Source organism: Carettochelys insculpta, chromosome 18 (assembly GCF_033958435.1).
Source record: "Carettochelys insculpta isolate YL-2023 chromosome 18, ASM3395843v1, whole genome shotgun sequence".
Taxonomy (NCBI): domain Eukaryota; kingdom Metazoa; phylum Chordata; order Testudines; family Carettochelyidae; genus Carettochelys; species Carettochelys insculpta.
In genome coordinates this window covers 23,807,509-23,823,362 of record NC_134154.1, presented here as the reverse complement: position 1 = coordinate 23,823,362, position 15,854 = coordinate 23,807,509, and the positions used below count along the sequence as shown (strand labels likewise).

At 47.0% G+C, this 15,854-nt stretch overlaps 1 protein-coding gene across 12 annotated transcripts in view; it reads right to left on the bottom strand.

Moving 5' to 3' along the window:
* The window catches only part of NCOR2 (nuclear receptor corepressor 2), a 446,369-nt gene that overhangs the window by 219,995 nt on the left and 210,520 nt on the right, over positions 1 to 15,854 (bottom strand). For 11 of the 12 annotated variants that reach the window (XM_075012373.1, XM_075012370.1, XM_075012376.1 and 8 more), the window contains exon 6: positions 10,619 to 10,732. In XM_075012373.1, the coding sequence (XP_074868474.1) occupies positions 10,619 to 10,732 (114 nt within the window). The remainder of the gene's footprint in view (positions 1 to 10,618; positions 10,733 to 15,854) is intronic. The other variant, XM_075012374.1, reaches the window with a different exon arrangement.

Sequence of the window (15,854 nt, the reverse complement as noted above, 5' to 3'; positions counted from 1 at the left end):
GGAACTCCTGGAGGGCCATGGTAGAGGTTTTCAATGAGATCCTTAGTCAGGAAACACAACCCAGATTTTCTGTTTGCTTGGCACGGGAGGGGAGGGGAAAAAGTTCACCGGACCAATTTACAGGAAAGGCGAGCTCCCTGCAGGGATCCCGATCTAGCACAGCACCTTCTGACTCCCAAACCTCCCAAGGTACCAGAAGGGCTAGTGAGCCTGGGCTTCATGTATGGATTGTTTTTATTTTGAAAAGAAAAAAAAAAAGCCCCAAAAGATAAGGAAACACAAAATTATTCTGAGAACACAGATCTGAAATTAGACAGCGGCAGTTTCCAGGGGTTTTTCCAGCCACTCTTCCATGTACACTCATAGCCACCAGTGCTGAGCCATGCTTTCAGGGTTATTTATAGCATTTCATAGACAACAAATGCAGCACTCAAAGTCAGGCCATGCCTAAGAATGTAAGCACTCTCATTCCGGATCAGACATGTCCCACACAGAGAAAAGCAAATCATTTCAGGAGCCAGGGAATATCCAGAACAGTGCTGGAGACATTCACTGTGTGACTATGTTCCGCCCTGACCATTTAGATTACGAGTTCATTGCCACGGTCTGGGGAGAGAAACTTGCATCTTAAAGCAGCAGGATGGACTCTGATCTCAGAAACAACAATGCAAATCACAAAGTAAAGCGACTGAAGTCAATGTAAATCAGACTGGTGTAAACCTCAGATTAGAATCAAGTGTCACATATTCTGCAAAATCTGGAAGTAACTTGAGCTTCATTGCTTAAAATGTAAAAGTCTCTCTTGCTTATGCTGTCTTCTGCATTAAGATTAAAAGACAGTTAGGACAGGCTTGCAGCTGATCAATACTGGCCCCATCTGGGCTACATGAATTTCTGGACACCGAGAAAGCATTTATTTTCTTCTAGAGTCACGTCACCATGGCATTTTGGCAGGTCTTACAAGCTAAGGAGGGTTCAGCCTTGAACCAGTAACCTCCCAGGAAAACCTCCAGTTCTGCAGGATGGGTTTGAGCCAGTTCAGTAGGTGGAAATCACCACTCCCACTCAGGGTTTATCTACCCCCGGGAACTGCAATGCTCTAGCATGACTGTGCATGCTACTTAAGCTGACAGGAGCAGCTCTCCCATCGCGGTAGGAAAACCCATCTCCCAAAAAGGTGAAAAATTCTTTTGTTAACCTAGTTGTGTCTTCCTGAGACCTTAGGTCAACTTAACTGTGTCACTTGGGGTGTGGATTTTTCATATCACTGCATGATGCAACTGGGTCAAATGTAATTTTCAGGCTTGATCTATGCCAAAGTATTGGAACATTGTCCTCAAAAGTTAAATCCTGGGTCTGCTAGTCAGAGCCTTCTGTTAGCTCTCAACTGTTGGGGAGAGGTTGGAGAGAGGTAACTTTCCACAAATGAAGATAACCCTAATCGCACTGCTGCAGCAAGGTGGTGATTTTTTTCCTGCCTTCTCAGTAATGTGAGTGCTCTTGTGAAACAAAAGAGATTCAATTGGTCCCATAGTCCAAGAGCCAAGAAGTTGAACTAGGCATTGTAGGCACACTGAATTCTGTGCTGTTATTATAGCTGCCAAAACACAACTGGAAAATCTGAAAGCACGTTACTGAAATTCTACCTAGCAAATCGTACCCGCAGTGGGTTGTGCTGCAGACAACTGTGTTTGCAAATGACTCATCAAGCATAATAAGAAAACTGGGGAAATGGGTCATGTTGGAGATGTGTATTATTAATCCTCCCAACATTTCCTGTGCAGAGCGTGACTGACCGACTCATTTCTGTTCCTCTCTTGTCTCCGAGTACTTGTCGTTTGCTAGTCACTTTAAGTGGGTTTCTGCAGCTGAGTGTGTTGTACTCCATCACACAAAGTGATAGCAGTGCATAGGGAAAAATATATAAATATCCTAGCCAGCCGACTGCAAACTTACCTCCCATTCAGAAAGCACTTTAAAATGAAAGTTGAAATGCTAAGGAGCCTTTGGGAAGTGATAATTAACTCTAGTCATCGCCACAAGTATAGGAAAGCACCAATTTGTCAAGCTGGGGAGTGGCATTGCATAGTACAGCTTACAAAGATCCCTCTCTACGGAGCTACTGCACTTACCGCAATGCTTGCCAGATCCTCTGAAAACCCAGGATCCAGCATCACTTGGTCTGGATGACTCTTAGAGAAGGTCTACACAGCAAAACTTATTTCAAATAGCGGCAGCTGTTCTGAAATAATTTGCGAGCATCTATACAACGCACTCACTATTTTGTAGTAATTTCAAAACAGCGGACGGCTTATTTCAAAACTGGTAAACCTCATTCGATGAGAATTAGAGCCTATTTTGAAACAGATATTTTGGATGGGGCTGTGTAGACAGGGAAAAGGAGCTATTCTGAAATAAGCTATTCTGGAATTTTATTCCAAAATAATTTTGCTGTGTAGATGCAGTATTTTGGATTAGAGCACGTGGAAGCACTGTTTCCAGGGGCTCTAATATGAAATTGGCTATATTGTGTGTAGACACATTATTTCAGAATAAGTTTTGCTTATTCCGGGGCTTCCCTGTAGCGTAGACACATTATTCATGAATATTTTATTTTGGAACAACTCTGGAACAAGCTATTCCAGAATAATTGTGCTTTATAAACTTGCCCTTAGTGGGCAGACAAATTCACTTTCAAACACATTTATATGGAATTTTTGATCCCTGAGGAAAATGATAATAAATACATGGAGGGAAAAAGTCATTTTGCTTTAAATAAGCAGAGCTCAAATAAAATAATTCAATCAAGTAAATAGGATCTTGAACATGAAAGCCGGAAGAATTTTGAAAAGATGTTCTACTGACAACACAAGATTTTCACATTGACACACTAGCCCCATATACATTGGCCAGTATACATCAGGAATTGGTTCACTGCAGTCACGGTTATATTGGAGTAAAACCACTATCGGATCAGCATCACACCCCATTCCTTGAAAGGGCAAGTGGGTTTATTCTGTTGCAACAGAGACCCTAAATAGGTAACAAGATGTTTGATTCTACTTGCGAACATTAAAAGCTTTTGTTTATTTATTCATTTATTTATGGAAGAACCAGCATTGCTGAACATGCTTTATGCGGGAAAATGGATGGGTCGGGAAATACATTCCATAAAGACATAAAAGCAGTAGGAGGGGGAAAAAAAGGTACAACAATCCTTTGAATTTCAATTTTCCACCATGCTGTTGTATTTATAGATATATAGCGGTGCCCTTCTGAAGGAACAAGCACTGAGACAGAAAACAAATTAAAATTTAATCTTATTGATTTCCACAGACACAATCCCAAGAGCCAAATAGACATTGTTGCCAGTTTCCACTGGCTGCACGGCTTCCGATTCAGTTTTTCAAAACTCTGACAGCAAAGCCTGAAAGGCTGAGCAGTGCCACAACCCATCAGCCCCAGCACCTGGGATGGCACAGGAAGGGAATTGCATCCAAACCCGAATGACACTGTTTAATCACAGTCCCACAGCAGCAAAGGCGCTGAAGGCAAAAAGCTGCAGTGAGCATCTTGACATTAACTCTTCCCCTCCAGATGAGAGAAGTTGAGAGTTCAACGCTTGGAAGGGAAGTGGATGTGCCTGTTTCAAAGACCAGCTCTCACACTCAGATCAGAGACTGGCTGTCTCAGGGGAGAGAGATAAAAGCCATCAAGTCTCCAAACTGTATCCTGCTCTCAGTTACAGCCCTGCAACCCCAGGGAAGCCAGAGTTTGAGCCTCAAGGTGCTGAGCTAAGTGGAGAAAGGTGCGTGCCATTAACTAGAACCCACGTCAGTCAGCAGCTTTTACACCCCAGATACAAACAAATAATGGGGGTAATACAACTAAGCCCCCAGACAGGGAAGAAACAGATGAGGAGATGCGCTGCAAAGGTAGCTCCCTCCTTACGCACACAAGCAGCTCTGCAGAGGGTTTCAGGAAGAAAAGAGCAGGGGTCAAAATTAGGGGTGGGAGTCGGGAACGCAGAGGAGTGAAGGTGGCAGTAATGGTGGAAAGGAGCATGGGGTGGGAAGGACACAGTGGGGGACGGGCGAACTGAGTGAGACATTCCTGGGGGAGGGGAGAAGTGTAGGGGGGGTATAGGGTGAGGGAAGAAGTGGGCTGCAGTGGGGGAGGGGAGAACAAGGTGGGGATGAGGGGAGGTGGGAAGGCGGCCACAGTGGGGGAGGGGAGAACAGGGTAGGCAGAGGGGAGGTGGGAAGAGGGCAACTGGGGAAAACAAGAGCCAGGGAGTTGGTTTCCCTGGGGGAAGCAGAGAGAGGAGCAGTGTCCAGGTGAGGAGACTCAGTGGGAGGCCTGGTGGAACAATCCCAGTGAGATGCTGCAGCCTCAGTGCCCAGGAGATCCCCCCCAACCCCCGACATGTAGCCCAGTAGCTGAGAGAAGGCAGAGAGGGGCCCTGAAGGAGGCAACAAGCTGACAAAGGGGCTGATGGGAAGTCTCTGCGAGGGCTGGGAACCATCTGAATTGCCACAGAGTTAGGGCCTCTTTGGGGATTTAAGCCGCTGACTGTTGTCTGTAGACACGTACAGAACCTAGCACAATGGGGGGCTGATCTGACTGGAGTCTTGGGGCTGGAGAGAATGTGAAATGATAGCAAGTCCAAGCTCTAGCGTAGTCCTTCCCACGGTGCAAAGGGTGCATCCCTCAGCCTTCAGAGCGCTTGGGAGAGCAGCCCTCAGCAACGGTTGAGCTGCCCTACTCAATAGAGAGGGGCATTCAAATGTCCATTCCCCATTCACTGCTTCACCTGGCATAAAACCTCTGAGGGTCTGACGTGGCTTGGCCTGCTCCAGCGAGGCAAACCAACTGTGCCCCCAACCAACTGGCCGGTTTTAGCCAAGTTCAGAGGCTATTTTGAGACTTCTCTCTCTCTCCAATGCAGATACGACCTTTTAAGGGTGAGAGGATTCACAAATGCAGAGAGCTTTAGGCCATCAGTCCACCCAGCACAGGACAGGGAATTTCCTCAAGCAATTTCTGCATCAAGACAATAGCTTGCAATTGAGCTAGCATGTTTTTTTTGAAGGGCACTGTAGTCTTAATTTAAAGAATACCTCAGTCTTCAAGGTCTCTCTAAACCATGATCCTCTCTTGTTAATAAGAGCAAGTCTGAACATTGCCCTGCTGAACAGTATGTCCAGTGTTTCTCAACCTTTGCTTTGTTTTGTCTTTTTTGCAAAGTACCCCTTTTCACAAAAAATAAGTACCCCCAGTACCTCCAATTTTCAGACACGCACATTTTCTTCTATCATTGCAACATATTTGTTTAAATAACTTAACTGTAACTGGCTGGTTGGAAGAAATTGCCTGTTATGACTGTGCAAAGAGGATAAATAAAATTAGATGAACATAAAATAAGTCCAATTTTTCATTCATACACATGCATACATTTTTATGCAAACATCAATAAACAGTGATCAATGAAATTACAAGAAAAAAATATAATGAATTTAATGCAAAATTTGAGTTTGTTTGGATGAAATCAAATGTTCAAGCCTAGGTTTCAAACTGCTGAGGGCCACAATTAAATCAATGTTTCTGATACTGTGTACCACTGTCTTCCAGATCTGCAGTTTTATTCTTTGTTTTCCCAAGGAATCAGTCTGTTTTAAACCCTTTCACTTGTAATTACAAATACTAAACTAAAATTGTACAAATAGCAATTTTACCACTTACGTCAGATAATAAGCAGCGCCAGGCACCGCCAGCTCCCCACTTTAACCCAATCCCCACTCTCCTCCTCCAGAGCCAGGCAGCCCCAGCCCTCCCCACCCCCTCACTTGAACCCAATCCCCCCTCCTTCAGAGCCAAGCACCGTGCCCTCTTGTAATCCAATGCCTGGACTCACCGGAGCCATCACCACCATCACTGCTGCCATGCGCTTCTCCCTCCAAGTGCTTGGGAGGGATGAGTACAGAGCAATGCACAGCGCTCTCACAGTGCCGAGCATTTTATTGCTCAAAGAGCCACATATGGCTCCAGCACACGTGCCCCATGGACTTCTCTCACGTACCGCTAAGAGTACATGTACCACGTGCTGAGAAACACTGTCATAGACTGGAATGTGGGACCAGGACAGAGACCCACCAAACTTATTTCACATGTGTCACCACCAGCCTGGGATGTACCCAAACCCAGTGTCTTGTGAATGCAGTCCCTCTGAGCCTGCAACTTTCTTCCACGAATAGCGACTTGGTGGAAGCCACACGAACATATACACGGACAGGCACTGACAACAGGCTGTGACTGTGAGGATACATGTGCAGAATGCTGAGAAGTTCAGAGAGTACAGACACAAACAGCGCACTAGTGAGTCGGGGCAGAGGTGGGGTGAAACCAGAGACCACCTTTCAGGACAAGCTGACAAACAAGCAAGAAACTAAACAAAACATGGGATGAGTTGTATTCCAAGAGTAACTGGGGGAAAAAAAAATCAGCACTTAACAGGAGACCTGGAATTTCTGCTTAAAACTAGAGTTACTCTGGCCAAAAACGTTCAGCCAACTGTCAGGAAAAAACATGAGGGGAGAAGGGGCAGGAACAGAGGGGAATCCCACTGAACAACCTTGTGGAATAAAAGCATTAAGAGCAACATGCTCAGCACATCTGCCCTGGTTAGGGGGGTTAATGTGAAGATGTCTCAAGACAGCTTCCTTGGCCAATAACACTGCCTAGGACGAAGTATTACAAACTCCAGGGAGATTCCTACCCACCTCAGAGGCGTCAGACCAAGCTGCATTCATCCTTTTCTCCCACTAGCGGTCACTTGCACGGTTGCATTCACTCAGTCACCGATTGTGTCTGCATTACTACCAGCCAGTGCTATCCTCTGGCAGCAATTTATATGGGGTACAGAAGCAGGGTCCATTGGTTAACTTTGGGCTGCTCTCCTGGCGACGAGCCCATGGAGCAGGGAACATTACGGCGTGAAAGGAACATACCTCAGGTTGCTGTGACTGCCACGGCCTGGTGCGTCCTTGGCAGAATCCCACAAAGCATCAGGCAGCACAGGTCCAATCCTAAGGAGGGCACCAGTAGGTTCCCAAGGACAGTGTGCGAGTAAGATCCTTTCCAAAAGGACGTGCATGGGACTCCCAAGTGAAAATGGGACTTTGATGACTGAACACGTCACCCTTCGTGCATTTGTTCTTTGGTCCTCAGGCAGCAGCAAATCTCTGGGCCACTTCTCAAATGGCCTTCTGGAGCCTGGTGCTGCACAGCAAACCAGGTGTGAATCCATGGTGCAGTATCTTAACATCCCCTACAGGGCACAAAGCCCCAGAGCTGGGGTGCCGTAGATTCATACCCTGGTTTGCTGCACAGACAAGCCCTAAAACTGCACCTGACCACATGACAGCCCTCTGTACAGACACAAGGGCCACACCTGTGTGCACAGGCTGGGCGGTCACAGAGTAGTTATTTCCTCTCATGGGCCTATATGCAAAAGGGGCAAGTACAAAATCTGCAGGCACCATTTCCAAGGCCTGCTGAGGATGGAATAACAAACCGCCTCAGATCAATGGACACATGGGCAGAGATTTGCAAAGGCACAACTGGCAGCAAGGTAAATATCAACGGCAGCTGCACGCTCCCCTGCCACCTGTGCCTTTGAAAACCTCCCCTGACAAGCAACTGCAGCCAGTTCCCGCTGAACCAAAGTCCATCACAAGCTGCTACGCTCTTCTTTAATCCCATCTGCACAGCCATATGTATCCAGAATACAATTAATCCATTCACGACATTGCATATAGGAATAAAGGGATTCCAGGTCTATTTTGCCAATGATCACAACTCTCTCTGATGCAGAGAGACCTTTCAAATCACATTGCTAAAGTAGGTCATGGGGCGGCAGACATGCATAACAGCGTTAAGGTGAATGTCAAAGGAGAGCCTGGATGAATATAGACAATTCTAGCTGATATCCAAACCCCCATACATGGTGAGGTTCCTCTACACAGGTGGTTTGCAATGAGGGGTTCACGTGCCCCTGGGGACACTCAGAGCTCTTCCAGAGTGCACATTAACTCAGTGTTTCTCAACCTGTTTTTTTTTTTTAAAGAAAAAATAACATTTTATATTCATCTGATTTTTTTATTTATCCTTTTTGCACAATCATAAGCATGATGGCAAGTTTATTGCCAATGGGCAAATTCTTCCAACCAACTAGTTATGATTAAAGTTGTTCAAAAAACGTGTTGCCATGGTAGGGAAAAAATTGTCTGAAAATTGTAGGAACTGGGGGTACTTTCTCAAAAAAAGGGGTTGGTTACTTCATTTAAAAAAAAAAAAAAAAAAAAGCTTGAGAAACATTGTTCTATGTCGCTTACCCAAGGAGCTGGGGTGGAAGAAATGTAACTCTCTGCTGAGCCACAAGGCTAAAATTAGAATCCTGAAGAACCACAGCTATCACCAAAAAGAAAGTAGGTCGCACCATAGCTAGCTAACTTGATTATCCAGAGTCTCTAATGCTGTCACTCCATAACCGCCCCTCTGACCTGGCACAACCTGTTAGGGCTGGCAGGGGACACACCCCTGGGGAAGCAGAGACTGAAGTTCATGAAGAACCGTTTTGGGTGAAGCAATCATCTCTTGCTTTGGCATTTAAAGAAGTGTCCTGGGCTACCGTGGCTGGGGGAAGAGGCACAGCAAGCGCAGGGCTTGGGGTAGAGGGCTGTTTTGGCCCTTCTCTGATCTGGCAGGGGGATGGCTTCCCGCCCAAACCTCCTCACCAGTTGCCTCTGCCTGAGCGGCCACACAACTTACAAGGAACACAGATGCAGACCCTCATTATCAGTGGCAATTAGAGATCTCAATACTCTGTGGACTCTCTGTGTGATTCCGATTGTTATCGAGAACTAGTGGAAACAAACAAAATACATAGTCTAGACCGCTGCTATTCTACTTCCTGGGAGGTCCCCAATGGCTGGAAGCTTCCCGAAGGACTATCTTGGAGATCTCAATGCCGAGCAGCTGCAGCAGAAGTGGATGAACCAAAAAAAACAAGCCAAACCCTTGTCTGTGTGTGTTACTAGAGAGCCAAATTGCAAGACTGCTTTGATTCATACAGACAGGCCTGTAGAATCCCACGCTTGTTCCGGTCCCCCCAACTCCCTCCTCTACCGGCTTACACGACTGCACTCCCCAGCAGGGGGCGTGTGATCTCAGATCCAAGCACGAGGCTGGCAGCCTGCCAGGCCTTCTATTTTAAAAAAAGAAGGGGATGATTGTTTGAGTTGTCTACCTAGGGATAAACCAGTTCTAAGGTTATCGCGTGTTGTTATACATGGGATCCCCTAAAAGAGAATACAGAAGCAGCATCTGCCTTCCACACCTCAGCTGCCTGCGGATATTAACAGTCTGTGGAAGAAGAGGAGATGTCAGACTGGGTCTTCGTTTGGGCAGATTCCAAACCTGCTTTGAACAAGCACTCTCTATTGCAAAGGCTCACAGCACAAGCCAAGCCAGGTCCGGGACCGTTAGGAGTCTTAGTAACAGCAGGGTATGAAGTGCAGCTCATAGACAAACTGAAGCCATAAACTAAAAACTGGAGCCAATGCATTGCACTCAGCTGCCTCCAATTCATCGCAACCATTTGCTCTCAATGGCACGTTCAAACTCCCATTGTTCCTTGCATTCTTTTCCGCACCACCCACTAAAGAGTTCAGTGACCCCACTCAGGGCTGTTTGAATTGGGGGGTCATGGACAGCGTGCCCTACAAGCTGACAGCTTGGGTGTTTGCCCAGAGGGGATTCAAGTGCCACCTAACAGATTAGCAGAGTGCCCACAGCCACCTGCATCAGGCAGCCTGTGTTCCTATTGGTGGTGCGCGGACACATGCCTTGGGGCACACAGCAAAATTTATGCTCATGAATGGAAAAAACCGAACAGGAACGCTGGTCCTGAAACTTCCAATAAATGACACTGTCCTCAGACAGTCCAGCAAAAAACAAAGCTGCACAGAAAGGCAGGCGTCATTGTGGAAGCCAAGCAAGCAACCTGCCAGCACATCCAGCCATGGGAGAGAAGTGTGGGATACGGTCACGAGGCTGACGGAAAGCATCACAGCACCCGTGCCATCCACACAAACCTGGGAGCACCCACGTTTCCATGAGATCATCCTTTAGTTCCACATACAAATATTCAAGAAGCCAAATGACCCCAGGAGGATGTCACACTGAGTGGGCTCAGTGGAGTGAGCACAACAGAGCTCCATAGCAGGATTCCAGGTATCTCAAGTCAGAGCCACGAAACCCTCACCCCTCTGGCAACACAGAGCCCCACTACGCAATTAACACCCTTTGCACTGGTTGCTTGTCAACACCCACCCACCACCATCTCTCACAAGAGTCAAAAGAGAGCATATGACAGGCAGGCCATTGGCGTGTGTGGCTGGCTAGCAGCTACCAGAAATCTAGTCCCCACACTGGCCTGGCCCTGGTCAAATTCTTACGAGCCTCATTACAATAGAGATGATGTTACTTGCATGCCCATAGCACAACGGCTGTGGTAAGACCTGGGTCAGTCCAACGAGCCGGCCGGTAAGTGACTTACCCTGTTCTCATCATAGATTATCTGCACTAAGCTGCGATGCTTGGACTCAATAGGTGGGGGTGAGATCGGTTTCTCAGGCTCTGGTGGTTTGGCTGCTTCCTCCTCCAACTGTTGCTGTGACAGGTTGGGAAAAAAAAGAGGAGAAAAAATAGTGAGTGGTTCAAAAAGAGAAACAGTCCGTCCATCGGAGATGCTCTCCAGAGCTATGACAGATTCAGAACCCCTAGCTATAAACCATTTCTTGTGAGACCTCAGCAAGACAAAGGGGCTAAGAGAAGGTGAACATAACCCTGGAACATTTCATGTTTCCTGAGCCCAGCGGAAAGCAGTCTTGTCAGGTCTGGCCTGTGGATCTCAAGTAGAGGGGTGAGGCATTAAAAAAAAAAAAAAAAAGAGGAAAAATCCCTGGAGCAAAAAGTATCAGAGAGGCAGCCGTGTTAGTCTGTGTCTTCAAGAACAACAAGAAGTCCTGTGGCACCTTATAGACTAACAGATATTTTGGAACATAAGCTTTTGTGGGCAAAGACCTGCTCCGTCAGATGCTTGAGACACATCTGATGAAGCAGGTCTTTGCCCACAAAAGTTTATGCTCCAAAATATCTGTTACTTTGTAAGTTGCCACAGGACTTCTTGGTGTTCTGGAGGAAAAACATTGCTCAGAGTAGCAAAAATTCCTCACTTATGTCTTAAGGTTCGTCTTCACTACCTGGAAGATCAGCCCAGTCAGGGTTGACCATCTGAGGTTCCATTTTGCACGTCTAGCAGGGACACGCAAAAATCAAACTATTTGGGATTCACAGTCGACCCCTGTAGTCCTCAACCTCATGAGGAGTAAGGGAGGTCAATGAGAGAGTTTCTCCCCTCCCTCAGTGAGGGCGGCCACATAAGCCGATTGTAGATAAATTGATTCCACCAATGCTATTGCCGTAGCTGGAATTGCATATCTACAATCGACTTTAAAGGTCTAGGGTAGACCTAGCCTCTACTTGCAGCTGCATTGTTTGCCACTCATATTTAAAGGGAGGGAGGGGAAGAGTTTGGGATTACTGAACCCGTTTGCTTTAATATCCCACTGCTGATTTCCTAGCTCTTCACATGAAGGAGAGGTCGTCTGTGGTTTTGCGTTAGTCTTGTTCTATTCACAGTAGTGCCTCAGAACCTCAGTCAAGCACGTGGCTCCCCTGGGCTAGGCAACGTACAGCGCAGTGTCCAAGGCAGCGCACAAGCTGTTGTTAGACTGGACATTGTCAGCAGACAAAACCGGCAAAGCTGAGGTGGGGAGGAAACGAGTTTAGCAGAAGTCACAGCTCTCCTACCCAGTGCTAGACGGCAGGAGGTGCAACCCACCTGGCAGAGATAGGAGGCAAGGAGGGGTTCAGAAATGCAGTAGAGGGCAGTTGTAGGGATCTCAAAGGGAAAGAGTAGATCCGATGCACAAATGGCAGCAGGAGGGGACAGGGCAGAGAGGCAAGCACAAAGTGGGCAGGTGGGCCACAGAGACAAATTTCTCTGCGGACTGTATTTGATATTACTAAAGCACCCACAGGCAGGATCTCAATCATCATTAGGGACAGCTTCTCCAGTCAAACAGCCCCACACGCTTACTGAAATACCAGCCCCTCGGACAAGTCTAGTGACATCTGACTGAGCCAGATGCAGCTGTGAAGGGAGCCAATGCAAGAAACGCAAGCCACTCTATTCAGTGCCTCTGCAGTCCAACACCCTGTCTTGGGAAAACCAATGAGAAGTCTCAGGGCACCTTACAGACTAACAGAGTTATTGGAGCATAAGCTTTCGCGGGCAAAGACCCACTTCTTCAGATGCAGGCGCCACAGGACTTCTTGTTTTTGCGGATACAGACTAACGCAGCTACCCCTCTGATACTTGTCTTGGGAAGGTGGTTTTCAAATCCCCTTTTCATTTTTATTGTTAAATCAAACTCACGGAACTGATCAGACTATGGTAAAAACTCCAAGCCCCACCAGATGCCCACTAGAGAAGGCTGAGCAAGTGGGCAGCATTCAGTTCCATCAGACTCTTCAGTCCTGGAGGGAGATGCCAGCTGAGTGTCCATCTCTTCTTCCATAAACCTTGGGTTCCCTTAGCTCTGAGTCACAGCCTCACCCTGGCTGTACAGCGAGGTGCCCAATCTCTATCTGCTGAGGGTCATCTGGCCAACCAGCCAGGAGCCCAAAAGCCAGACCCAAGTTTTCAGACCCATCTAAACCTTTGACCAACCGTGTCAGGAGAATAACCCTGTTATTCACTCAGAGGTGAATGTTCTCAAAGATGCCGCAGCTAGTGTAAGCTCATCACAAATGCTGCTCCCAGATCAACAGGATGGTTCTTATACTTGGAAACTGGGGTTGAGGGTGGGAGAAGAGAGTGAGCTGGGCAAAGATGCAGAAGTGAATCTGGAAGAGACGTTAAGCATGTTAATGTAACTTAAAAAATAGTAACTACATGTGGGTCACACAGAAGGGAGGGGCAACCATCAGGAATCAGGGATAGTGATATTTCTGGGAAGTTCTACAGTCCTGCCCAGGGACTCCAACAAGTGTGGCATCAAACCCTAGCACTTTTAATGGCATCCTGTCAATCCACCTAATTTCACACCCGGCCTTTCAATCCTGACCAAAAAATATAAAGCACCATCAATAAATTAAAAACAGCAACCCACAACTACCCCAACCTTTGACCCACACCCCATTTGCCCCCAAAACTAGAGGAAAACCATACTATGCCTTGCAGTTTGATCAAGACCCAATAACGGAGGCATCCAAAGGATAAAAGGCGAGTTTGAATTTGCCTTTTTTGGAACATGCCCCAGTATTGGTCACCTCCCTTTTAAATCAAGGGACCACTGGCTCAAGCATCTTCACTGAACACAACCCTAAGGGCATCCACAGAGAGAGAAGTGGCTCACCACCATGATGAGGAAAGAAGGGTTAACAGGTCAGGACCAACATATTTAACTAACTCTACATGGGAACTAATCAGGCACCAGGACCTGGATGAACTACTTTCCCCTGTGGTTTGTTCCAAGCAAGATCAGAGCTATCTAGTCTCAGTCTCTCAGAGCATTAGAAAGCAGGGTTTTGGTTTGCAGAATAAAATGCACACGCCATTTTCATAATAGAAAAGATGTTCTTTCAGTCGCCAAAGTTACAATAACCAGGAACTCAAAACAAAAGTAGCCATAGATTATTCTTTTAAAAAAAAAAAAAAAAAAAAAAAAAAAAAATCGATCAGGGAAAGGATTTGGGTAAAATCTCTGGAAACTCTAGTAAGGTATTTTGGCAGCCCACACAAAGGTCTTCCATGTGTTCAAATCAGTTCTAATTCGTTTAAGACAGAAGATTTTGATGGCAAATCAAGAAAAGAATATTTGCCAGTAAGCGGAGGCTCATGAAAGGCAGTTCCTAAAAAGCAAAGCACCCCTGAAAATCTAATTATCACTGAAATACAGTGAGGAATGTCTCCCTGCTCACCCTGCTGTACAATTATCAAAGGCGCAGGCCCACCAGCTAGAATATAGGCAGTGGACGTATTTTCCCTCCATGCTCTCGGAGATCACAAACCTGCCCTCAGTGGGTTTAGCCAGCAACAGCTTCACTCAGAAGTTGTAGAAAATGGCAAAGCAAAATAGGTCAAGGTACTCAGATGTGAACAAAGGTGGATCTGAAAGGTCTGTGACAAAAAAAACAGGCCAGGACTGTGACCTTTACAGTTGGAAAATCAGGATGAGTCTTGACAGAGGCACGCCAACCCTCCACTAGCATTTGCTTGCAGCTCCCCTCTTCTTCAAAACTTAAAATCCCACTGCAATGATTTCAAGGCACCATAAAGCTTCGTCATCAGTGACCACAAAAGCTAAATTCTCCTCTGAAGACCAGTTAGTTTCCAAATGAAAGCTCCATCCCTGTCCCTTCCCCAGCTTCAGTGGTACGATAATAACAATACTTAATCTGCAGTACATATGGCAGCAAGCACAGACCCCCACCTTTAATCATATTGCAAGAGTAACGAGCTCAAATAGCTTTGACAATGTCGGACCTTCCCAGTCTTCTGTGAATCTAAATCAGTCTTGGGACTGGTTGCCCATATTCCAAGGCAGAGATCAACTAAATGGTCATGTTCAATCGAGACACATTGGCAGAAATCACCAGTGACTGGTTTACACACATACAAGATCATGGCAACTTAATCAGGAAAAAAAAAAAAACAGAAGCAGGCAAAAACCTGTGGCTTATGCTCAAAAACCGGTTGGTCTTTAAAGGGCCTCTGGATGCCGCTGTGTTTTGCGGAGACAGACGAACACAGCCACGCCTCTGAGACTGCTCAGGGAGAAAGAGGGTGTCCAGCTCTGGAAACCTAGTTCTACAAATTATTCTACAAAAAGAAGAGGCGGAGAAGCAGCAGATCAAATTCAGTTTGGGGGTGGGGCGGGGGGTGGGGGAGCGGCTCCTTACCATGATAAACCTACTGGGCAGATTTGGCAAACAGGCCAGCTCTTGCAAGGGCTCCCCCTATGGTGCTGCAAAGTCACAGGCGAGGGATTCACAATTTTATTTGGCCATGGAACGCTTTTTAACTCAAAATAATTTTGCGGAACTCCAGGCTCTACCCCCACTCGGCCTCCGAACCCCCGTCCCCCAACTCCAGGCTTTACCCACCTCAGCCCTCAGCCCCCAAATCCACTCTGTCCCCAAGCTTTACCCCACATCCCGCAAACCTACCCCCCGCCATCCACAGGCATAACCCCTCTCAGGCCCAAACCGGCCCCCAGCACTAACCCACCCATAGTGCTGGCTGGGGAGACCCCACCAGGTGGCCACATGCACCTGGCAGAAGGAAGGCTGACATGGAGCTGTTCCACCAGCAGGGGTAAGCTGAGCCACGCCCACTGAAGGGGTGTGGCCACACAGATAGCAGGACTAGTGAGGGACACTCTGCGGCTCCCAGCCCTGCTGCTGCTGCTGCTGCTGAAATAAAGGAACTACATTCACTTCGTTTAATGATCAGATCCCTCCCACTGCCCTGCCAGCCATTAAACCAATTAAATTTAGTTCTTCTGTTCCAGTGGTGGCGGGGCAGGGAGTCACAGAGGAGCCCGCTTTTGTAATGGAATTTTCTCACCGAACCCTTATTTTCACTATGCAGAACCCCAGAACACCATTCGGGAAACACTGTTACAGGCCACCCCTGGCTCCACCTTTGCCAGCAGGTGTCAGTG